This window comes from Leptonychotes weddellii, chromosome 15 (genome assembly GCF_054177405.1).
Source record: "Leptonychotes weddellii isolate Sample4059 chromosome 15, ASM5417740v2, whole genome shotgun sequence".
Lineage (NCBI taxonomy): Eukaryota > Metazoa > Chordata > Mammalia > Carnivora > Phocidae > Leptonychotes > Leptonychotes weddellii.
Window position 1 is genome coordinate 49117506 of NC_138383.1, and position 12930 is coordinate 49130435.

Sequence of the window (12930 nt, forward strand, 5' to 3'; positions counted from 1 at the left end):
GTCAAATTGGTTTTATGCACCTGAGGTAAAAGAGAGCAAGGGCAACGTGCTCCTGGGTGGGCAGCGAGGCAGACGGCTTGGAGGGCGCCTCTCCGCCAGAGAGCGTAGCCCTGAGCGTGGGCCCCGAGGGCCAGAGCTGGTCCCGGGGGTTCATCTCCTCTCCTCTCCCTCCCCCGGGGGCTCGGAAGCTTCTCTGTGGCGGCAGCACGGGAGGCCCCGCGTTTGCGAATACGAACCATCGAGGTATGTGCTATCACGTCTGTGCTGGTGCTGACCAAGGAACCGGGGGGCAGAGAGCCGGGCCCCCGTCACAGAAGACACCCTGGGACGGCCAGGCCCTCCAGAGCCGAACCGGGCGCCCTCGCCGCCCGCGCTGGGCTCCGGGCTGCGGCGCGCGCGGGTCCCCGGGTGTCGTGTGTAGCTGGACCTCAGCAGCACTCCTGGCTCCCCGAGTTTGTGCGGGGACGCCGGTTCCTTCTTGTTCATTCTGGTGCGGAGGAGGACGGCGGGTTTTGTAACGATGGCTTTCTTTCTTTTCCCCCCCGGCCGGCAGCCTGGTCTCTAAACTGTGTCTTACCACCGCAGCGTGTCTGCCGGCCAGTCAGCGCCCCGCCGATGCAATCCGCAAGCTTGACTCGCCCTTAAGAACCAAGAATCTCGGGGCGCCTGGGTGGCTCAGCCGGTGAAGCGTCTGCCTTCGGCTCAGGTCATGATCCCGGGTCCTGGGATCGAGCCCCGCGTCGGGCTCCCTGCTCGGCGGGGAGTCGGCTTCTCCCTCGGCCTCTCCCCCTGGCTTGTGCTTTCTCTCTCGCTCACTCTCCCTCTCTCTCTCAAAATAAATTAAAAAAAAAAAAAAAAGAACCAATAATCTCCCCCAACAATCAAATTTTTACTCAAACTCTTTATACAATAATTTACTCTTTTATTACAAGTTTGTTTTTTCTGATTATTAAGTCATACATGCTTGTTTTGGAAAATGTAGAAATACAGAAACGTATAAAGAAAATTAGAATCTTCCATAATTCCACTGCCAACCGCAGCTAATCGCTCTGCACGTTCTACTCTCAAAACACTGAACCTTAGCTCATTGGAACTTCTCGAACCTAGCCAGAGGCGGTCTTTCTTCAAAGCCTTCCTGTCTTTTCCACAGAATAGAATACGGGAACATATAACGTATAAAAAACATTCTCAAACCAAATGAGGTTTCTTTACAAAGTAGTTTCCTATAAAATCTCCATTTTTTCAGATGCCTAGGAGTCTGAGACTCGAATACAGACCCTCGAGCATTTAGTAAAAGGAGAAGAGTAGAAAGGGCAAGGGGCTCATCTCCAGATGCCCCCCCGGCTCCTCATGCTGCTGGGGGCGGGGTGCCCGCCTTTCCTGCGAACTGGAGGTTTTTCAGTCTTAGGGGCTGGAGCGAGGCGGCGAGGGAGCCCCTGGGAGGGGATCTGGGGTGAGGAGAAGAGGAGGGAAAGTTGGCCTCCCCGTCACCGCAGAAAGGCACCGAGCACGAGGGGGCCACGGTCAACCAGCAGAGGGGAGAGACCGCGCCACCCAAGACGCACAGGAAGCAGGGGTTGGGGACCAGTCAGCAAGGGCCCTTCCACGCCCCCGTCCCTGCACCACTATCCCTCACCTCTTTCCGGGGGATCTCACCCAAGCGGGAGTCTGTGTTCCTTCTGGGGACATTATCCCCTCGGCTGTCCGTCCTGCCACACAAATGGAGGGATGAGGATGGGGAGCTGCCCCCCCACCCCACTCCCCAATCTGCCTCTTGGGAAGAAGAACAAATGAGACGGACCTGGGGATCAAACGGGAAGAGACACTGGCGGACTCACTAGTGAGTTATACTAGGAGGTCACAGTCCTAGATTCTGAGTTCTGAGCCGCAGGGTAAAGAGGAGAAAACTAAGGTAGGAGGACATGAAGACACGGAGGTGGTGTTTACAGGTGAGGAGATGGACACTAGAAAGGAAGAGACCAGAGAGAGGCGGGAGCAGCGAGGGGCAGAGGAAGAGGAGACCGTGGGCCCACCGCTCCCCGCGCTTTCGTCCCGGGGCAAGAACAACGGATGCTTCCCGGTGGATCCGTGAACCGCACCCAGCCCGCTCCTCCCTGCCTGAGTTGGGCTGCCCACGGGCCTGACCCCCTCCGTCCCCCCCATCCTCCCTGCCCTCCAGGCTGGTACCTGCCCTGTTCCTGCCTCTTCAGGTAGAGCAGCAGGTCCTCGGCAGGCAGCGCCCCCCAGCCCCGGGCCTGGTACAGTCGTAAGAGCTGAGACACGTCCATCAGCTGCCCTGCGGGAGCCGGCCCATCTCCACCTGAGAGGCGCGTCGGGAATGCCGGTCACCCTGGGGCCCCGGTGCCAGCTCGCCGGGAACCCAGAAGGGCCTTCAGTCCCAGGTCCCGGCTCCGCACCCAAGACCTCCCCTGTCTACATTCCGGGAAGCCACGGCCCACGTACCCCTCTCTGGGGAGCCACTGCTGGGACCGCTGCTCTGGGAGTGGCTTGAGGGAGGCTCGTGCACCCGGAAAAGACTGGATGCCATGGCTAGGGGCACTTTGGTTTTATGAACGGGGGGTGGGAGGTGTGGCACGTGCGGGGCTGCTTCCTCCCATGACGGGCCAGCCAGCGGACCTGGCAAGAGGAAGGAGGTTCGAGAATCAGGAAACGGGGCAAGAGCCAAGGACACCCCACCACCCAGCCCTCGTTAGGCTTTATGATCTCTGCCAGCTCCCAGAGGTCCACTCCGGACAACCAGCTCCCACCTTCCCCACGCCCGGCCCCAGCCTTCTTCAGAGTTGGCCCTCACCAGGCTTCGGGGGCAACAGATCAACAGACGGGACCTCGCTGTTCTGGGGTACCGTCTCCAGCAGCTGTGGGGACAAGACAGTAAGGTGCCCAGAGGACCGATCAGGAAAGAGATCTGGGTCTGGGAGGGAGGCAGAGGCTGGGGAAGTTCCAGAAGGGGCTTACGAGACAGGAATCAGACAGACTGGGACAGAAGCTCCAGTCCTGAAAGGGGGTGCAGCCGCAGGAGGAGAAAATGAAGACGCGGAGAAGGAGGTGAGGTGGGACGGGTGGACCCTCTCTTACCTGGTGCAAAAAATGCTTGAGGCCCTCGAGCTGGGAGGGGGCTGGCAGCCCCTGCTTGAGGAAGCTGTCCCCGTCGGGCCCAGGATCTTCCTCAGGGAACGGCCGCTCCGGCCTGTGGTCAGGGTGGAAGCCCCCGGCTGGGAAGTGAAACGGGGCCGCGTGTGTGTTGTAGGGGAGGGGAATCCTCCCCAAATCAACCCCCCAAATGCCAAGGGAAAGAGGCCTCTTAAATACAGCAGGGGCATCCCAGCTGGGAGAAGTTTACAGCAGCTGGAGAGAGAACGTACAGCTGAGTCCTGAGAAGTGTGGGCAAGAGGGGAAAGCTGTGCTACTGGGACTCTAGGCAAAGAAATCCCACCACAAACTCCCCAAAGAACAGAAACCAACGTTCAGAATGGCTTGGGATTAAGAGACATGTTCGGGCCCTCATTCTCTTTAACTATGACTACATGATTTTTACAATCAAAGTCGTGATGTAATCCGTCCCTCATTCTTCCCTGGACCTGGGCTGTGAGGTCCGCACCACCCAAGTCCCCGCTGACCGAGCCAGGAAACGCCCCTGCACCCGAGGAACGCTCACCGACCCATCAGAGCGCCTCTCCTTGACCCGGACACCAATGTCTCTCCCCGGTTGTCTAGACTATCAGCTGGAGCCAATGTCCCAGCTGGCCAAACCCATGTGCCAGCCGAGGTGAGGGCAGCAAGAACATGAGAGAGAGCGCTGTCTACCAGGGAAAGGAGCTGCGCAGGGAGGGGCGGTGGCAAGAGCCCGCACGGCCCCAAGGCCGGTTCTCATCACCCCAGTGACATCAGACTCCCATGAGCTCCCACTCCCTTTATTTGAAGCCTGCTCCTCGCACCTTCTGGTCACTGAGACGTCTGGGAAACGAACTGCTTGAGCCCCACACAGAGAGGAGGTTAAGAGGGAGCCCGCGAGCGCGTACGCGGGGAACCCCAGTGACGTGCGTCCCCGGTTACCGGAGGATGAGGTGAGGCCCGGCTTCGGCTCCAGGGGCTGGAAGGAGTGCTGGCTCTGGAAAGGGGGGCCCAGCAGGAGGCTGAGGTCTGGGGACGGGCTGCAGAGGACAGGTGGGGCTCCAAGCGCCTCATCCCCCGCTTCCCGGCTCTGCTGCAGTGCGGGCTTCAGGGCCACGGCCACGGGAGGCAGAGTCCACAGCCTCCGCTCCCCCTTCTCTGGCTCCTGAGGCCCAGGGCTGGAGGGCCTGGTGGTAGGAACCTGGGCACACGAGAGGCAGGAAGAGGATCACGCTCTGTGCACGTATAGACACGAGCCAGGACGCAGACGCCTCGATTCCAAGTTTAAGAGGACAAGTGAGTAGAAAGTCCTTAGGAGGGGATCTGGTAACATCTGTCACCTTCCATCCCATTTTACAATGCTTACTTGTGACCTCACAATTCCATCTCCAGAAGCTTTACAGACAGGCTTGCACGAGGACACATGTGAATGATATTTACGTCAGCTCTGCGCGTGGAAGCAGGATATAGAGGACGACTCTGATGTCCACGAATAAACACTGGGCCAAATGAGAAGTCACACGGCCACGCACGGGAGGCCACCCCTGGGGCCCAGAGCAAGCGGGGCAGGGGAGGACGGTGAGCACTTCCCACCACACACCTTTTCGAACTGTTTGGATTTCCTTTTTTACCACGTGCACGCTATTATCTTTTCCAAAAAAGATTTTAGCTTAAAATAAAAACTGAAGAGTCACGAGGAGGAAGTGGAAGATGCCACCAGAATAGGGCGAGGGGTGAGACTCCTCTAGGGCTGGGGGAGGAGAGCTGGGCCCCACGGCCCGGGCCGGCCTGGGTGAGCGGTGACCACGGCAGAGACTTCCCTCGATGAGGCGGTTCTGCTTCAAGGGAGCACATGGGGTTGCTCCCCCCTAACACGGGTGCTAGGACCGACCTCGGGACCAGCCGCGTTCGAGGGCGATGCCTACCGGGGGGTTTGGAGGCAAGGTGGGGGCGCTGAGCAGCTGGTTGGCCTCCTCCCAGTGGGCGTGCAGCATGGCCTGGAGTCGCTCCACCAGCTCGGCCCGTTGCTCCTCCAGCTGCTGGCGGCCGCTCTGCAGGTCACGCACGCGCGCCTGCTCCCGGGCCAGTCTGGGGGGGAAGACGGCAGAGGGGAGGACGGCCTCTGAGGCAGCAGGCCTCCGTGACTATGCAAGGGGCCGGGGCCACTGCAGACGCGGACAGGCCCACAGGCCCGGGTTGGGCTCCACGCGCGGGAAACGGACGGAGGCCTGAAAGGGCCGCCGCAGGGAGCCGCACCTGAGCTCATAGTCCTGAGCCACCTGCTGCTGCCTTTCCTCTCGCTCTGCCAGTTCCACCTTGAACTGAGCCAGCTGAGTGGACAGTTCCTGCTGGTGTTGTCCATTCAGGTCCTGCAGCTGCTTCCTAGGAGGACACGGGTGAGGAAGGAGGGCTGAGTCTGGAGACCAAAGTCCTCAAACAGGAAAGGGCCAGAAGGTGCGCCTGGCACAGCGAGAGCGCCTGGCCAAGGCACAGCGGGGTTCGGGGAGCAGGGAGGGGACAGAGCGGGTGTCTCGGGACCGGGTCCCCAGAGGCACAGACTGGGATAGTGGTTCACTGAAGAAGCATTTCCAGAAAACTACTGGTAGGGAAGAGGGGATGTGGGAAGTGGGCCTGGGAGGGGCAGGAGAGGGGCAGTTCTGCGCCGTCCCCATCAAGGCAAGGGCGCTGGGGACTTGGACCTGAGGGCAGCCAGGAGGGAGCCTGTGGGCTGGAGGGACCCGAGAGGATCCGGAAAGTGCCGGGTACCTGTGATGCTCCCGCAGGGAGGCCTCGTGCTGCAGGCTGCTCTCCTGGGCCTGCGCCAGGCGCTCGCTCACCCGCTGCTCCAGCTGCAGGGTCAGCTCCGACTGTAGCTGGATCCGCTGGCTCTCACACCGCGCCTGGGGGTGAAGGAGGGCGAGAGCTAACAGCTCCATCCGCGCCTGATTCCTGCCACAAGGACGGAAGGAGGCTCCCATGCGGGACTAGGTGCTTCACAGGCGCACGAAAGGAAAGGTCGCACTGAACCAAAGAAATGTGTATTTAGCCAACAGCAGTGGTAGGTAGAAGGAGCCCATCTCTAGGACACGCAGCAGGCATCCCTGTCCCCTGCTCCTAAAGCAGGATGGGGCTGCATCCGGCCTCTTCTTTCGCACCTCACAGTCCTTCTGCAACTCACCGAAACCTGATTTCCCCTCACAGGCCTCCGCGACAAAGAGCTGAACTTCCAAATCCCACAGTGATTTCTCTTGTCTTCTGAGGTGCCCCCTGCAACACCTGCCACCGGCGTGAATCTCCTCCGGAAAGCGCGCCTCCCTCACCCCTGCCTCGCCCGCCGCCAGCCCCGTGACCTCGCGCCCCCTGCTCCCCGGCCCCAGCCCACCACTCTTCCTCCAGGCGCCCGGAGGGGCAGAATGCTTTCTCGAATTCTGTCCTCATTCTTCTCTCTGACCCCGTACTAACTAACATTCCGGGTCACGGGTGCTTTTGACACGTGTTTAATAAACATGGAGCATTGGGGCACCTGGGTGGCTCAGTCGTTAAGTGTCTGCCTTCGGCTCAGGTCATGATCCCAGGACCCTGGGATCGAGTCCCACATCGGGCTCCCTGCTCCGCAGGAAGCCTGCTTCTCCCTCTGCCACTCCCCCTGCTTGTGTTCCCTGTCTCGCTGTGTCTCTCTCTGTCAAATAAATAAATAAAATCCTTAAAAAATAAAAAATAAAATAAATAAAACAAACATGGAGCATTTAGGCTATGTTTTTTCTTACCATTTATACCTTAAAGCACTTTCTAAGTTTCTCTCTTTAGCTGGACTTTAAGCCCACACACCCAGAAGCCTCCTGAGTAAGTGTACTTGGCTACACCTCAAATAAAACACATTCAAAATTGAGCTCATTTGGTGTTTTACGCTCGAACCTCTCCTGTTCTATTTCTTGCCTTAGTTAATGGCACTGCTCTCCACTGGAACACCCACACTCTCTGAAACCCAGAGTCATCCCTGACTCCTGCTTCCTTCCACCTTCCTTAGGGTCCTTCCTTCTACTTCCTTAACACCTCCTGAATTTACTCCTCCACTCACGACTACGGTAATCCAGTATTATCTCACGTCTACTTGATCTCCTGGCCTCTATTCTACCCGCCACCCTCCTTCACGTTGGCCCCAGTAGATCCTCCACTTTGTGCCTGAGTGAATATTCTAAAATACAAATGTGCTCAATTTTTGCCCTTGTTCGGAACCGTCTGAATGCCCCCATTGCCTGAAGAATGAAGTTCTGGCTGCTTGAAAGGGCTTACATGGCTACGCACCCACCCCCTCTCTCCCATCATACTAAACCCTTCGTCATTACACCAACGCTTTTTTTTTTAATTTTTAAAAACTGAGGTAAAAGAGACCACATAATATAAAATTTACCTTCTTAACCACTTTTAAGAGTACAGTTGAGTAGTTGTTAACCCTATTCACATTACTGTGCAGATCTCTAGGACTTTTCATCTTATAAAATTAAAACTCTATACCCACCGAACAGTCGCTCCCCATTTCCTCCCACTCCGGCCCCATTCTAACTTCTGCTTCCTGATACTGACTACTCTAGATAGCTCATTACTTAAATTCTTCCAAGGGAAGAGTTAATATATACTCCCTCTGAGCTGGCGACAGCACTTTAAGGAATCTATCCTACAGATTTATGTATAATGATGCTCACTGCAGCACTTTTTTTTTTTTTTTAAGATTTTATTTATCTATTTGAGAGAGAGAGAATGAGAGACAGAGAGCACGAGAGGGAAGAAGGTCAGAGGGAGAAGCAGACCCCCTGCTGAGCAGGGAGCCCGATGCAGGGCTCGATCCAGGGACTCCAGGATCATGTCCTGAGCCGAAGGCAGTCGCTTAACCGACTGAGCCACCCAGGCGCCCGCAGCACTACTTTCAATAGTGAAAAAAATTGGTGTCGGTGCACATTGCTCATCAGAAGGAAAATGCTTAAGAAAACTACGATTCACCCATTCACTGCGACATTATACAATTCTTCAAAATCACAACGTACATCTATCTCCATGTAGTGGGAATACGGGACGTGGAAAGATATTTATATTAAGAGGTAACAGTGACAAGTTGCAACAAGTGTGTATGTTTTTTTTAAAGCAGCAACCCACGAGGGCACCTGGGTGGCTCAGTCGGTTGAGTGTCCGACTCTTGGTTTCACCTCAGGTCATGATCTCAGGGTCCTGGGATCGAGTCCCATGACTGGCTCCATGCTCAGCCAGGAGTCTGCTTGAGATTCTCTCTTCCTCTGCCTTTCCCACCCCCGCCCCACTGGCTCATTCACCCTCTCTCTCAAGTAAATACATCTTAAATAATAAAGCAGGAACCCACAAACTCAAATGAAAAGATCCTGAAAGGGCATACACAAAGTGGTGTGGTAAGGAAAGGTAACCAAGGCTTTCTACCTCTGTATTATTCAAACTTGCCTTACAGATAACTTTTATAAATCTTAAAAGTATTTTTAAAACTTCTTTGGGAACCACCCAACCATGTTGATGTTGGCTCCCTTCTTTATCCATGATAATTACCTCCAATAAATTCACTTTGATTGAAATATGCATGTTATAATTTCTGAAGTAACCCCTAAACAAACAGAAACTTTAAAACTAGCTGGCTTTAAAACTGGCTGACAAAAGAAAATGAGAAAAAAGTAATGAATCTAAAAGATGACAAGAAAGGAGAGAAAAATAAAGATTAAGGAGGTAAGACAAAATAAAATCTAAAGCTGAAACATAGATCCAACCATAAATAAATACACTGAATATAAAAGAATTTGATGCTCCAATTAAGAGACAAATATATAAAGGCTGAAAGTAAAGATTACAAAAATATTTGCCAGGCAAGCTCTACTTTAAGGAAAAAGCTTAAAAGAATATTTTTAAAAAGGCTGGTATAAGTCTAGTAACATTATATTATTAAGCAAAAATAGATTCTAAGGTAAAAAGCCTGAAGAGATAAAGAGAGTCAATTCATATGGATAAAACATCCAATTTACCAGGAAAGATGTAGCAATTTTAAAATTTATATGCTCTTAACAATGGCCTTAAAATGTGTAAAGCAAAAACTGACAGACTACAGGAAAAATAGAAAAATCCACAGTCAGTGAGATTTTAACAGAAAAAAAATCATTAAGGAAACAATGATTTAAATAGCACAATTACCAAACTAGACACACATACAAATAGACACATATAAAACACTTCACCCAACAACTATAAGATACATATTTTCAAGCACACATGAGACACGTAGAAAAATGGACCATATATTAGAACAGATAATAAGTATCAAAAAATTTCAAAGAATTTAAGTAACAAAAATACTATATTCTCTCATGTCTACCAGAAACTCTCCAGTGATGGGGCCAGGGACAGGGAGAGAGGGACAGGGAGGTCCAGCCCAACAGACAAACGTTGCAAAATGTCAGCTGGTGAATCCAAGCATCATTCATTACACTATTCATGCAACACTCTGTTAAGACAGAAATATTTCAAAACAAAAAGTTGTGTGGAAAACACATAAGCAATTTTTTTAAAAGACCATGCTCTCTAATTACAAAATTAAGCTGTAAATCAATAATAAAAACAGAAGTAGAGGGGTGCATGGATGGCTCAGTCAGTGAAGCATCTGCCTTCAGTTCAGGTCATGATCCCAGGGTCCTGTGATCAAGCCCCGCATCAGGCTCCCTGCTCAGCGGGAGTCGGCTTCTCTCTCTGCCCCTCCTCCGGCTTTCTCTCTCTCTCTCTCACTCTCTTAAATCTCTAAAATCTCTTCTAAGATCTAAAATCTTAAAAAAATAATAAGTAGAGGGGCACCTGGGTGGCTCAGTTGGTTAAGCAGCTGACTCTTGATTTTGGCTCAGGTCATAGTCTCAGGGTCATTTCAAACTAAACTAATTAAATAACCAAACACACACATACATACATACATACATACATATGAGAGATTTTTCCACCAAGAAAAAGATCTCACATGGGAGGTCTGAGTTCAAAGAAAGTTAGAACAACAGAGAAAATAGTAAAATATGTGGATACCTCTAAATGAATATTGGCTTTACAGAACAACATTAATAATGTCTTATGGTGGTTTTTTATTTAAAACAGAATTTACAAACAGTGATCTCATGGAAAATGGCAGGATAGAAAACTGCAGGGGTTAGTCCTTCTGCCAAAACATCCATTGAGATGTGGAAAAAATATCAAAACCCACTATTTGGGAACTCTGGAACCTGATCAGATACTTAAACGAGCAGGAGAGTGCCTGATGAAGGCAGAGGCTGCTGGGCTTTGGTACAAGAGCTGGGGATGTGAGTCTGCTTCCATCCCCCAGCCCTTGGCCCTCTGCAGCCACAGGAATGGTAGCCCGGGAAACTAGAGGGACTGGCTGAAGTGAGCGTGGTAGGTAAGGACCTTATCCTCCAAAAACGTGGGATTGGGTGTTTTGGACAGTTTGGCAATTCCCTGAGGAACCAGAGCAAACAACCACCTTTGTTTTGGGCCCCTGCAGAGGCTTCCCTGGTAGCATCAATCATAAGATTTAAAGAGACATATATACTCATTTGAGAGAAGAATTCAGACATTTAAGAAAATCTCTGTCAACTCACAGGCTAATCACAGAGGTAACAAAACAGAAATGTCAGTCACCACACACAACAAGAAATAGAGACTTTGCAAAAACAGTTTGAAAAAGTCACTATACAAATGGATGGCTGCAGGCATCAAAAAAAAAAAATCTGAGGAGAGAGAATATGATTTCCAGAATTACTACATTATAATATTTAAGATGTCTAGTTCTCAACGACAAATTACAAAACACAGAAACAGGAAAATACAACTCATTCAAAGGAAAAAGAAAATTAGGGACGCCTGGCTTGCTCAGTTGGTACAGCATGCAACTCTTGATCTCAGGGTTGTGAGTTCAAGACCCACATTGGGTGTGGAGAGTACTTAAAAATAAAATCTTAAAAAAAAAAAAAAAAAAAAAAAAGGAAAAAGATTTTTTTTTTTTTAAAGATTTTATTTATTTATTCATGAGAGACAGAGAGAGGCAGAGGGAGAAGCAGGCTCCCAAGGAGCAGGAAGCCCGATGTGGGACTCGATCCCAGGACCCTGAGATCATGACCTGAGCCGAAGGCAGACGCTTAACCATCTGAGCCACCCAGGCGCCCAAGGAAAAAGAGATTTGACAGAAATATTTCCTGTGGAAGCCCAGACATTGGGATTACTAATCAAAGACCTTAAATCAACAGTTTTAAATATGCTCAATGAACTATTTGGACAACAAACTAAATGAAATCAGAATACTGTATGAACAAATAGAAAACATCAATAGAGACATAAATTATAAAAAAGAACCAAATAGAAATTCTGAAACTATAAAGTACAATTGATGATATGAAAATTTCACTAAATACCACTACATACCCCTATTTCACTATATACCCCTATTGAAATAACCAAAATCCAGAACACTGACCACAACAAGTGTTGGAGAGAATGTGGAGCAACAGGAACGCTCATTCATTGCTGATGGGAATGCAAAATGGTGCTACAACTCTGGAAGACACTGTGGTGGTTTCTGACAAAACAAAAGGTACTCTTCCCATACGATGTAGCAACCACACTCCTTGGTATTTACCCAAAGGAGTTAAAAACTCAGGTCCATACCAAAACCTGCACATGGATGTTTACAAGCTTTATTCTCAACCACCAGAAATCAGAAGCAACCAAGATGTCCTTCAGTAAGCACACAGATATATAAACTGTGGCACATCCAGACGGTGGAATATTATTCAGCACTAAAAAGAAACAAGCTAACAAGCCATGAAAAGGTGCAGAGGGAACTTAAATGCATATTACCAAGTGAAAGAAGTGAGTCTAAAAAGGCTACGCATTGTAGGATTCCAACTATATGACATTCTGGAAAAGGCAAAACTATGGAGACAGGAAAAAGATCAGTGGTTGCCAGGGTTTAGAGGGAGGAAGGGATGAACAGGCAGTGCACAAAGGATCTTTAAGGCAGTGAAACTGAGTGTGACACTATAAAGGTGGATACATGTCATTATAAATTTGTCCAAACCCATAAAATGTACAACAGCAAGAGGGAACCCTAATGTAATCTACGGACTCTAGGTGATAATGACGTGTTGATATAGGTTCATCAATTGTAACAAACATTCATTCTACTCTGGTGGGAGATGTTGGTAATGGGGGCAGCTATGTATCTGTGGGGGTAGGGGGTATATGGGAAATCTCTGTACCTTCTGCTCACTTTTGCTCTGAACATAGGACTGCTCTAAATAATAAAAACTATTTTAAAAATTTCACCAAAGGGGCTCAATGGCAGAGTTCAGCAGGAAGAAGAAAGAGCCAACCAACTTGACGATAAGCAACAGAAATTATCTAATCCAATGAGCAACAGGAAAAAACAATCAAGAAAAATGAACAACCTGAGGGGCCTGTGAGACATCATACCAATGGATGCATTAGCAAAGTCCCAGAAGGACAAGAAAGAGAGAAAGAACAGGAAAAAAAAATCTCAAAAAACAGCCAAAAGCTTCCCAAATTTGATAAAAGACATAAATCTACCCATCCCCAAAACTCAACAATCTCTAAACAGAATAAACTCAAGGAGATCTACACTACAACACATCATAGTCATATTGTCAAAAGCCAAACACAGGGGCGCCTGGGTGGCTCAGTTGGTTAAGCGACTGCCTTCGGCTCAGGTCATGATCCTGGAGTCCCAGGATCGAGTCC

At 50.4% G+C, this 12930-nt stretch overlaps 1 protein-coding gene across 7 annotated transcripts in view; it reads right to left on the minus strand.

Annotated features, from left to right (window-relative positions):
* Positions 1–901: 901 nt before the first annotated feature.
* CNTROB (centrobin, centriole duplication and spindle assembly protein) overlaps positions 902–12930 on the minus strand; it is a 22088-nt gene continuing 10059 nt past the window's right edge. For 3 of the 7 annotated variants that reach the window (XM_081805768.1, XM_081805766.1, XM_081805767.1), the window contains 10 exons: positions 5899–6032; positions 5389–5514; positions 5058–5220; positions 4075–4333; positions 3097–3233; positions 2813–2876; positions 2464–2637; positions 2188–2320; positions 1637–1709; positions 902–1448 (listed from right to left, as the gene is read on the minus strand). In XM_081805768.1, the coding sequence (XP_081661894.1) occupies positions 1323–1448; positions 1637–1709; positions 2188–2320; positions 2464–2637; positions 2813–2876; positions 3097–3233; positions 4075–4333; positions 5058–5220; positions 5389–5514; positions 5899–6032 (1389 nt within the window). In that variant the 3' untranslated portion in view covers positions 902–1322. Of the gene's footprint in view, positions 1449–1636; positions 1710–1801; positions 1965–2187; positions 2321–2463; positions 2638–2768; positions 2933–3096; positions 3234–4074; positions 4334–5057; positions 5221–5388; positions 5515–5898; positions 6033–12930 lie in introns of those variants that run through there. The other 4 variants (XR_014140630.1, XR_014140631.1, XR_014140632.1 and 1 more) reach the window with 4 other exon arrangements.